Source organism: Balaenoptera borealis, assembly GCF_965194805.1.
Source record: "Balaenoptera borealis genome assembly, chromosome: 13".
NCBI classification, from domain to species: Eukaryota; Metazoa; Chordata; class Mammalia; order Artiodactyla; family Balaenopteridae; genus Balaenoptera; species Balaenoptera borealis.
This window is the reverse complement of record NC_138870.1, coordinates 26,993,446-27,005,569: the sequence shown is the minus strand read 5'-3', so window position 1 is coordinate 27,005,569 and position 12,124 is coordinate 26,993,446. Positions and strand designations below refer to the sequence as shown.

Genomic DNA, 12,124 nt, shown 5'->3' with positions numbered 1-12,124 from the left:
GAGTTTCTTGCCTTTTGGGAAGTCTGAGGCCTTCTGCCACCATTCAGTAGGTGTTCTGTAGGAATTGTTCCACAAGTAGGTGTATTTTTGATGTATTTGTGGGGAGGAAGGTGGTCTCCACATCTTACTCCTCCTCCATTTTGAAGGTCCCCCACTATGTTACTCTTTTTAAAGAACTAACTTTTACCTTTGTTTGTACTCTCTTTTTTATCTTTGTTTTCTGTTTTATTAATTTTTGGTTTTGTTTTTTACTTCCTTTGGACCCATCCCACCCCCAGTATTAACATCTTAAGTATTTGAGTGTTATGTTAGTTGCATCCCACAAGTCTTAGTATCTGGTATTTTCGTTATTCAATTCTAAAAATTTTTTAATTTTCATTTATTTTGACCATTTGCCTTTCTCCCTCTTTTTTTTTTTTTTGCCTTCTTTTGAAATAATTGAAACGTTTTTTCTCATTGCAGTTTTTTTTTTAATTTAATTATTGTAGGTGTTATATGCTCTGTTTCTCTTTATTAATGGTAAACTTTGAAATTTTAACATGAACACTCAGTGTTATGTTAATCGGAATCTTTAAAATACAGATACTCTAAAAATGCTTTGACTCCAATCACCCCCATCATGGCTTACTTGTTATAGTTGTTCAAAATTTTGATAATCCCTCAAATTAGGTATATTTTATGTACTTGATTTTGCTTAAACTTACTCATAATTGCCATTTTAAAAAAATTCACATTCGATTTTGTATCTTAGGTATTTCTTCTGGGATTAGTCTCCTTATTCCTAAAGTGTATCCTTACAAGTTCCTTAAATGAGGTGGCATTCTCTATTAGATTTCGTTCGTCTGACAGTGTTTTAAATTTGTCCTTGTTTTTGAAAGATGGTTTCATTGGATATTAAATTCTATGTTGAAAGTTTTTTTTCCTCTCTCTCTTAGCATATTATATTCTACTGTCTTCTGGTTTCCATTGTAGCCATTGAGAAGTCATTTATCACAATCACTCTAATTGTCATTCCTTGGCCAGAAGTCTATTTTCATTCTGGCTATATATATGATTTTCTGTTTGTCTTTGGTGTCCTGTATTTTGACTGTGATTTATCTAAATGAGAGTTTCTTTATTTGTCCTGCTTGTGAGTCATTGTGTTTCCTGAAATCTAGGGTTAATATTTTTCACCAGCGTTGGAAAATTCTTAACCATCTTTCTAAATTTTACTTGCATCTGTCTTTTTTCTTTTTTATCCTCCTGAACTTTAATTAAACGTGTTATTCTGTCTTGCTCAGTCTTCCATATCTCTCAACCTCTTTTTCTCTCTCTTTGTCTCTGTGCTGTATTCTGGTTGATTTATCTCCCACCTTATAAATTCTCTTTTTATCCATGTTTAATCCATAGTTAACCCTTCCTTTGACATTTTATTTTTTATTTATTTATTTATTTAATTAATTAATTAATTTATTTTTTTTGGCTGTGCTGGGTCTTCGCTTCTGTGCGAGGGCTCTCTCCAGTCGTGGCGAGCGGGGGCCACCCTTCATCGCGGTGCGCGGGCCTCTCACTGTCATGGCCTCTCTTGTTGCGGAGCACAGGCTCCAGACGCGCAGGCTCAGTAGCTGTGGCTCACGGGCCCAGTTGCTCCGCGGCATATGGGATCTTCCCAGACCAGGGCTCGAACCCGTGTTCCCTGCATCGGCAGGCAGACTCTCAACCACTGCGCCACCAGGGAAGCCCCCTTTGACATTTTAATTTCAGTGGTCCTATAAATAGTCTTACTCCTAATTCTTCCTTTAATTTCCTTAAACATATTAAACATACGTATTTTATATTCCTTCTCAGATAAATTCAGTATGTCATGAGTTGAGGATTGAGGGTTTATTCCTCCAGGAAGGGTTTGTATTTTCTTTCACCAGGCACCTGAATTCCCTGGCAACACAGGTTTACTTTAAGTTAAAATTCTCACTCTTAGTCTTTCTTTCGGCCATACAGATAGCATGAGAGCCCCAAACATCCTTGAAAACTAGCCAGTAGGTAGGAATTCACAGGGAGGCTTTTTTCCCCCTTCCTCCCTGGGCCATGGCCAGGGCCAGGACAGACTGCTTTCCTTGGCAGTACAGATTTTGGTTTTGTTTTTTCCTTTCTACAGGTTTTTGCCCTTTTAGGTCTAGCTTTTTGCAAGAGGATCTACCATCTTAATTCCAGCCCTTCTTGGACTTTGTCCCTCAACATGCACAGAAGTAAAACCGAAGCTCTAGGCCACCTTAGATCAGTAAACACTCCAAAGACAGCCAGATGTTTGAGGTTTACCACACTGGACTCTTGCTCACATTTTGTTCCCAGCCTCCAATGACTTCCCTTATTTTTATTTTTTTTAAAATTTATTTATTTTATTTATTTATTTTTAACTGCATTGGGTCTTCATTGCTGCACGCGGGCTTTCTGTAGTTGCGGCGAGCCGGGGCTACTCTTTGTTGCGGTGCACGGGCTTCTCATTGTGGTGGCTTCTCTTGCTGTGGAGCACAGGCTCTAGGCACGCAGGATTCAGTAGTTGTGGCTCGCGGGCTCTAGAATGGCAGGCTCAGTAGTTGTGGCGCACAGGCTTAGTTGCTACGTGGCATGTGGGATCTTCCCAGACCAGGGCTCAAACCTGTGTCCCCTGCATTGGCGGGCAGATTCTTAACCACTGTGCCACCAGGGAAGCCCCAACTTCCCTTATTTTTTTTGGCAAATTCATAGTCACGTATTGGGTGTTATATAGCTATTCTATTTACCATTTGTAGATTAGTTTTGGAGTCCTAGTCTACAACACTGCCATAAATAGAAATGTTTAAAAAAGATCACTGAACTAAAATTAAAATGAACAGATTGATTGTGACAGTTATTACAGAATGTAACAACTGCTAGGCATATTAATGTAACTATTAGTAATGTAAAATAGGAAAATAATCCAGATCTTTTTTCTCTTTTACCAACAATTACCAATTATATTTAACCTACATTAAATAATTTAAGTACATAGTATGTGCATAAATACTTTGTTTTTGTTTTAACCTTCATTGAAGCAATAAGATACTACTTTTCACATATCCTCATGAGTGTGAGAAAATTATATTTTTATGAAGGTATAGATATATATATTTATAGGAAGCTATATTTTATTTAAAATTATGAATTAAACAAGACCTTTTAATTTAGAAAACAGTTCTCAATGAATATATAGTTCATTGCCTATTTTGCAAGCCTATTTGACTTTGAAACATATGTATACTTTTTAAAAAAGTCATCTCATATCAAATAAATCCTTTTCAAGTCAGATTCAAATTATTTATTCTCATAGATCCATTTTGGGGGGATTCCACTTCCCACAGATTATTTCCATATAGATTATATTCAGCAAGTTTTAAAAATTGTGGTATGAAAAAAAACCCATAAATTTACCATCTTAACTATTGCTTAGTGAAAAGTTCAGTAGCATTAAGTATATTCAACTGAAACTCATACCCATTAAACAATAACTCTGCATTTTGCACTCCTCTTAGCCCCTTCCTGACAACCACCATTCTTTGTTTGTTTCTATGAATTGACTACTTTAGATACCTCATGTAAGTGGAATTATACAATATTTGTCTTTCTTTGACTGGCTTATTTCACTTAGCATAATGTCCTTAAGGTTCATCCATGATGTTGTAGCATATATCAGGATTTCCTCCCTTTTTAAGGCTGAATAACTTTCCATTGTATGTATATACCACATTTTGTTTATCCATTCATCCATTGATGGATGCCTGGATAGTTTCCAGTTTTTGGCTACTGCGAATAATGGTACTATAAACATAGATGTACAAATATATCTTCAGCACTCTGCTTTCAGTTCTTTTGGGCATATACCCAGAAGTGGAGTTTCAGCAGGTTTTTAGTACTTAGCTGCTTCCTGCTGCTGCCAAACACACTTTGGTTTTCCATGTTGATAATATAGATATACTTGTAATAGCTTCAGTATATTTCATTATATAACTGGCCATAAATCTAACCCTTTTGTTAGTTACTTAGGGTATTATAAATAGTTTATTGTTATAAATGACACTTTATACATAAGCGTCCATGTACATATGTTTTTGTATATTTATGTGATAAATTACTAGAATTGCTGGGTCAGATGATCTGTATATTTTTTAAGCTTTTGATAGATATTGCCAAGTACAAAGCTCTAGCAATTTATGCTGCCTTTATAAGGCAATGTATGAGAATACCCTTTTCTCCACACCTTTGCTGTGATTTTCTTTTTAATCTTTGTCAATCTGATTAAAGCAAAATGTAGCTCACTTTTCAGCCATCATCGAGGGTGATTTTTTTTTTTATGTTCATTTGAATTTGTATTCTGCCTTTTGTGATATCTTTGTGAACTAGGAAGATAAGCTGAATTATGCATGGGTCCAAGCCCTTAAAGCCAACCTGGCTCAGTTAGTAACCAGTCACTGCCTTGGGTTAGTACATGTATAATCTTTCAGCTGCATCAGGATGTTCACCAGAGGTGTGCTGGACACCACCATCCTCACACCTCCACTGGCAGTGCTTCACAGTATGTAAACCCCGATAATCATGGCGTTTTCATGGGGCATTGCACCACCAGCCAGCGCTGGACCTGCTCTGTGTCACTCAGCCATCTCCTCAGCCTGCAACATGGGTCCTGTGCCCCCAACGTCAGCTCCAGCCCCAGGCCGCTGGACTGTCCCCACGGGGCCGACCTTATTCTCCACAGTGATGCTGGTGGACAGGGGCCGAGACCCGGGGATGAGACAGTGGAGGCCAGGCCATCTCAGGGTCTGTGCCTGTGCCACTGCTAGGCAAATTTTTGGCAGTATGTTTTATTGTATAACATAGGCAAGCATAATGTCCAATAGTTTTATTTCATTTTACATGTCTTAGATGTTAACATATTAATTTATTAGTACACATTTATTGATCACTCACTATGTAGTAGGTCCCGTACCAAGTGCTAGAAATTCTGAGATTAAAAATATAGTCATTGCTCTCCAGCAGGTGATGGTTAGTAGGGAAGAGCGGAGAGATAAATGAATAGATAATTATAATTGAATTTTAATAGTTTTAGTGAGAGAAATAATTAGTGTTATGGAAATAGAGATGGGGTACTGTGGAAGCATGTGGAAGGGACTCTAGTGACGATAAGAAGTATTCACGGAATGCTTTCCAAAGGAACCATTGCCTAAGGAAAAAGTGGAACTTAGCCAGGTACTGCAAGTGGAAGAGACATTCTGGGCAGAGGGAAGGGGTGTACAGAGGCACAGGGACCTGTGAAAATATTTCATGTTCAGTAAATGAATTTTAAGCAGATGATTTGACTGTATATGTGGTGGTAAGAAATGAAGCAGGAAAGGGCCAAATTATGAAGAGCCTCATATGCCATGCTGAGGCATGTCTTAAATGTGGAAACTTATTACACATTCATCACTTTGAGTATCAAAGAAAAAGTAATTTTCCAAATTATTTAAATTTTTTAAAACATGCTTAAAGAAGAAAACTACCTTTTATTTCTTGATTCAGTTAAAAAGAATTGTCTTGTTTCTGCTAAGTAACTGCATTATTAAAAAGTGTATGGCGTTTAAACCAATCTTGAGAAAGCAGAACTGGAAAAAAGAATAGACATAGAACACCCACAAGTTGGTGGAATTGTGGTGAAGGAAAAATAAACCATGTGTATCAGTCGTTCATGTCTACTAGAAGAGGGGAAAACATATAATTTATTTTCACTTCCCAAGTGAAAGTTTACCATAATCAAAGCAAGAAAATAGCCCAAGATGCTGGTTTCCATTCCTTAAAGAATTTGTGTTTCCTTTGAGTTGAACATTTTCCATCAACAGTAAATAAAGTAGCCAAGCTGCTAGGGATTTGGTATGACGGCTTAAAACCCTCTGCCTTTCAGGATAGGTCCAATCAGGAGACAGATTAAACCACACAGTAATTTAAATAGAGGAAAGTAATAAGAAGAATTATTAAACTATAATAGGAAACTGTAAAGACATGAAGAAAACTCTAAAGGGTACCCTAGGAAGGACAAACTTGGAAGGGGACCCACTTCCGAAGGCTGAGGTTCATATCTCATTGAAGAAAGTGTGGTGGCAGCTCATTGGATGGTGGAGGTCAGTGGGTTGCCTGGGCCAGAGCTGATCCTCAGTCACCAGGCAAGCAGAAGACAAACCTCCCAGGTCCAAGTGAGCTGCGGCTGGTGAGCAGGCACACAGAAGTTGTCAGGGCGCCAGGTGGCTGTGAGAGACGAGTGTGCCGTATCTGCATTAGGAGGGCCCAGTCACTGAGGCTGCCCGCTCTGGGCGTGTGGCCGGGGAAGTGGGCCACCAGATGTCCTCACATATCCACACCAGTGATCAGCCATGCAGAAGGAGCAAGAACACACAAAACACTGCGCCTTGCCCACTACGCTCGAAAACCAGGGAGGAGAAGCGCTTCCTCCTGCAGTGTCTCTCCGCTGTCCTCTACTGGCAAAGTTTTCCGGTGTGTTCACTATAAAAGAGAACATGCGTACAGTCCAGTCCATTTTCATAGACCACCTATGGAGTGATTTGGAGCTCAGTAAATAGATCAGTAGATAACTGGCACAGGATCTGACTGCTTAAAACCCTGAACCTTTCACCTGTGTCTGGCTTTTAATTGAGAAAGAAAGAAAAAAGCCCCTGACACCCAGGAACTGATCTAGCTCTCAGCTCAGCCTCCCTGTCACTGTAGACTGATTGGATGCTCATAGCTGAGCCATGTTGTTCTTAGAGCATAAACGGTCTCACGGGACCACCCACTCCAAGCAGGGTCACTGTGCAGCCCACAAAATACCAAACACCCTCTTCCCTCAAGCTGCCTGGTATTTGTTTTTTAGAAGTATTCCTGTAAACAGGTTTTCACCTAAAATTTTATAATGAACCAAATAAGGAAAATTTTAAATACATGTAGGCTATGGATAGCTGATGATTCATGACCAAAATCCCATTGTAGACTATTAAAGGTAGTCATTTACAGATTATAAAACAACACAAGAAAAATTTCAATGGAAAACATCCTGCTTTTGCATGGTTGGGTGTTCTTTGAGTTTGATAGGAACCAAGTAGCATCGGATCATTTCCCTTAACCTTTTAAAAAAGACTTCCCCAGAGTCTTACTCCCCCAGATTTTACTGTATTTATGCACAATAAATTCTGTGAGAGAATTATTATAATTCCACAATATCCATTCTGAAAACCAAACTTTTTTTGGTAACTCATTTATCGGCAAAATCAGATCTGAACCAAAGTGACCCTATTTAAGTTCTTTGAGTATACTGGGACACTCATATAGTTTGCTGCAGAAACATTAATGTATTTGATTACAGGATGCTGCCCTGGATATTTCAGGTATGTGTGGTATGCACAATATTACCTTTCTAAATTAAAAAAGAAAAAATCTGAATTCTGAAACACGTCTGCCTCTGAAGGTTTAAGTAGGGATATAGACACATGTATGTATAGTATCCATGGCAGAGTGGTTTTAGAGGGCACTTTATTTGTAGCTGTGTGAGTTGATGAATGTTAACTAAACTTATTGTGATAACTTATTTTGCTGTTTATACATATATCAAATCATCATGTTGTACACCAAATGTTATATGTCAATTATATTTCAGTAAAACTGGGGGTGGGGGTGAGAAGGCACTTTAATACTGTGGACAGTTTTTAGTTTTGATAAATTAGTTTATGTAAACAAAACACAACAAAAAAACCAACCTCTAATTTTCAGGTAGCTTTCACTTTGTCCCTAGATTTGAGTTGGAGGTTAATGTAGGAAGTGTGACTATGAATGCATATATCTGTTGATTTCTTGGACCCACAAAATGAAGGCTAAAATAAATATAATAAGAATAACTGTAGGCTATAGCCATGATCATTTATACAAGAAAAACAGAGCCTCTGAATTGAGGATTGCATAGATATACATGTATATAAAAAGTGATCAGTAGCAATATTCTTACACCTTTTCAATGGGAGAAGTGCCAAGAGCAATTTTATTAGTTCTTATTTGCTTTGCATTTTGAGGGAATGTCATTTCACATACCAGTGTTTTCAGAAGCAAAGAGCTTACTGATGTTTCCCACCTACTCATACCCCCTTAAAACTATTCAGTGAAAACATTTAACTCTTTAATTACGGTGGAATAGAGCTGACCTCTTTTCTGCATGGTCATGAAGAAACATTTTACTTATTTATTAGCACACGAATTTTTTCTGGAAATTGATATTTTCAAGCTTAATGCAGTGATTATGTTTTGATTTGTAATCTTCCCCTCCATTTTTGTTGTTGCTGTTCTGTACAGATTATCAACGCCTGATGACTGTGGCGGAAGGCATCACCACACTTCTGTTCCCATTTCAGTGGCAACATGTTTATGTGCCCATCCTCCCTGCTTCTCTGCTACATTTTCTTGATGCTCCTGTCCCTTATCTGATGGGCCTTCAGTCAAAAGAAGGAACTGACCGTTCTAAGCTAGAACTTCCTCAAGAGGTAAAAACTGACAATGAACGATGAAACACTTGCTGTTTGTTGATTTAGGTCAAGCCCACTTTTGTTAGATAGCATTGTCTTTGTCTGAACTGAGTCTCTGGCTATTCTGAATCTTCCAAGTAGGTCTAGGGCAGAGGCTCAGCCATAGAATGCAGATCCTGACTCCTGATGGTTATTATATGACACAGTCATTAATTAAACATGGATCAAAACAGGACAGTGGCAAATTTTCACAGCTGTAAATTTGTGAAGATGGAGCAGTAGTAGTATTATCTAGGAGCTTTATTATTTTAATAACATTTTATTTCTTTTTCTCTATTCCTGTTATAAATTTTGTTTTTAAGTGGTACAGCCCAATTTTAACATCCTTTAAATTATTGTATTAATTGAGGTGAATTTGATTCTTGAGCTCTATCAAATGGAAAGTAACATCTTTCAGCAAGCTAGAGATCATGGAAATATTAAATACTTTAGTAGTCTGTTTTCAGACGTAAGGCCCGTTATCAGCTTTTTCTAAATGTTAGCTTAGCTTGCTGGTTGAGATAAAAATTCTAACCCTTAGCTTTTAGTCTACCTTAAGATTACTATGCTTTCTGTGTGTTATATTTTCAAATGTTGTTTCAGAAGAAAATAAACAGGAATTCTTGAAAGCATTTTGAATCTGATTTTTAGCTGTTGTTAATGGTACTCAGAATTGAAATGTAAAGCCTTTGAATTGAAATATTGATGAGAGTGCCATGGCCTATTAAAAAACGTAAAATGGTTAATTACATTATATTCGCTATTTAATTAGCACCTTTCTTAATAAAATCTTCCATGCTGTGCTTCACTCTTATTTGTTCTTATTACCCATAGAGATTCTCATTTTAATAAATGAATTTAAAATAACACACTAAGCCACGGACGTTATACCCAGTATTGATTCCTGTAATCATCCACTGCTTACTTTATTCTAATGAATGTTTCCCTACCAAAATTAACATTTTTGTTCAGGGGAAAATAGCTTGATTCAGATCATATAAAATACACATGCAAACTGTTTTGCTCTTTCTGAGCTTGTGCACGTTCTCTGCTTCTCCCTCTCTCTTATACCTCTTTTTTCTAATACCTGAACTCTCATTTTCTCTTTTATTAAATTAATCTAAGTATCTTGTTGGTTCAAAGACGTAAGTCCTTTAAATTTTTAAGGAAAAAGAAATAGACTAGCCAAATGCATTTTGTTTTAAAGACTTAAACAGTGACATGTTTTGGCTTCTTGTTGAGTATCTGGTCTCTTTGCATGTTAATTAAATGATATATTTTTAGACACATAAATATTATCTTTCCATTTTTGCATGAGTAATAATTGTTGGGAAATTTTAAATGCCACCTTGATGTATTTGTTGTCAGGAAATCTTTCTGTCTCTATGCCTGTGTGTATCCTCTGACTCTAAAAATAAACAAACTTAAAAATTCTGAAAGCTCTTACAGTAATGTCTGTGATTTTCTAATTTTTCATTCACTAAACCAACACTATTTAATAAATATACATACTCATGTATTCACAGAGTAGAATAATAAGAAATAACCTGAATCAGCTGTGAAAATAGCACTGCTTCTGTATAGAAAGTATTCATTAGTGCATTACTGGTTTATAAGAAAAGGCTAATAGCATATCACTTTGCTCTGGTTTCGTTTTACAATGAGATGAAATAATCTACTCCACAGAATTTGGAGGAGGAAGTGGGTATAAAAATAGTCATTTTAAAAAAGTGACTGGTAATACCCTCCTTTGCCTTGAAAACTGTAAAATAAACTAATAGCTAAAAATAGTGAGAGGGCTTCTTAGAATAGTTGTGAAAATAAGTTTACAAAATGATTATTTTAAGAAGACATGATTTTAGTTGTTAGCTAACTAATGTAACTACATAGACTTATAATTAACTACCCACTCACTTGCCCCATGATTCCAAAATGATAGGCACAGGTAGCCATTTGTTATATTGTTTTGGTCGGGGGAGGCGGGGAGAGTGATGGTGGAAGGATGTAGCACTGGGGATTAGTTGCATAGACTGTACCTCAGTTTCTACCATTCTTGCTCATCTTTACAGTGAACAGTAGACAAAAAAATCTAGGGAAAAACTGAAACAGCATTGCTTTGCTACTTTCTTTTTGTCATATCTTGCCCTAAAATGTTATGAAAATGTTAAATATGCCCCTCTGGCTTACCCTTATTTATACCAGCTTAACTTCAGCCATTGAGAAACCAGGACTCTTACCAAACATGAAGAGGGCTGCCCTCGACTCACATTCCTGGATACTTCTTCCTCTTGCCTATATTTTTAAGGTTCCACAAAATGACAATCTCCTTAAGCCTTATTCATTCATTCATCAAATAGTTGTATCATACACTACTAGTGTACAATATACTGGGAGACATCTAGAGAAAAATGTCACCTTTAAGAGGTGATTTCTGATTTCCAAAATAAGACATTTACAAATATCAATAACACAGGCTAAAAAAAAAAGAATAAGAGGAATGAAAGAGCTAAGAATGTATACAGAGGAAATCAAGATGCCTTTAGGATAGGAACATGGGAAGCCTTCATGGCAGAAGAGATCATTAAGCTTCAAGTCTTTGTCCCCTACTTTTGAGGGAATGTTTGTTGTTTTTAATTGGAAGTAATTACATATGAAGGCTTCTGGGCAGTGTTAATCGGTAAAAATATAGAAATATTTAGTTCTAGGGACTTCCCTGTTGGTCCAGTGGTTAAGACTCCGCACTCCCAATGCAGGGAGCCTGGGTTCAATCCCTGGTGGGGGAACTAGATCCCACATGCCGCAACTAAAAGCGCCTGCATGCCGCAACGAAGTTCCCGCACGAGGCAACGAGGATTCCGCGGGCTGCAACTAAGACCTGGTGCAGCCAAATAAATAATTAAATTTTTTTTAAAAAGAAATATTTAGTTCTAAAACATCATAAGATTGAGATGTTGAGTATATTTTTCATTCTTGAGTTCTTAAAATTTTTTTTTTAATTTAATGGTATTAAAAGTGAGAAACTGACTTAGAATACTCTATTGTATGGAGTTCTTATCTGTTTTAGAAAAAGGGCTTTTTGGTTTTTCTTCAATAAGTTTTTATAACATGAGTTTACATTCCCTGTTTCTACTTTGTAATAATCAAAGCCCCAATTCAGGCCCCTGTAAGTCAGCATAGGAGGGTGAGAGAGACTCGCGGGAACATGAAGACAGGCCCATAGCTGTGGTGCTGGAACATCCACCTTGCCACACATTTTTGGCTCAGCAGTGATTACATGAGCATAACAAGCTTTAAAATTTCCCCAAATGTATCATTTTTCTCTTTTCACAGGGGAAGGAGAGGTATAGAAAAGGATAGCAGGAAGGCATTAATGAAGGATACAGTACAAAATGTAAGTGGTGAGAGGTTGCTGGTTAACATTTAGATTAGCAAGTTAGTGAATTTTTTCTTCCGTTTTTAAAGATACTGAATCATCCATTTGAATTATGGTGACCTAGTTTCTCCCTTTAAGCCTTACAATATATCCTACTTTCTAGAGACTGTAGAAACATATATAA

The 12,124-nt window shown here is 37.0% G+C and overlaps 1 protein-coding gene across 10 annotated transcripts in view; it reads left to right on the top strand.

Annotated features, from left to right (window-relative positions):
- DENND5B (DENN domain containing 5B) overlaps window positions 1-12,124 on the top strand; it is a 228,235-nt gene that overhangs the window by 145,352 nt on the left and 70,759 nt on the right. For all 10 annotated transcript variants that reach the window (XM_082352055.1, XM_082352060.1, XM_082352058.1 and 7 more), the window contains one exon: window positions 8,359-8,546. In XM_082352055.1, coding sequence (XP_082208181.1) covers window positions 8,359-8,546 — 188 coding nt within the window. The remainder of the gene's footprint in view (window positions 1-8,358; window positions 8,547-12,124) is intronic.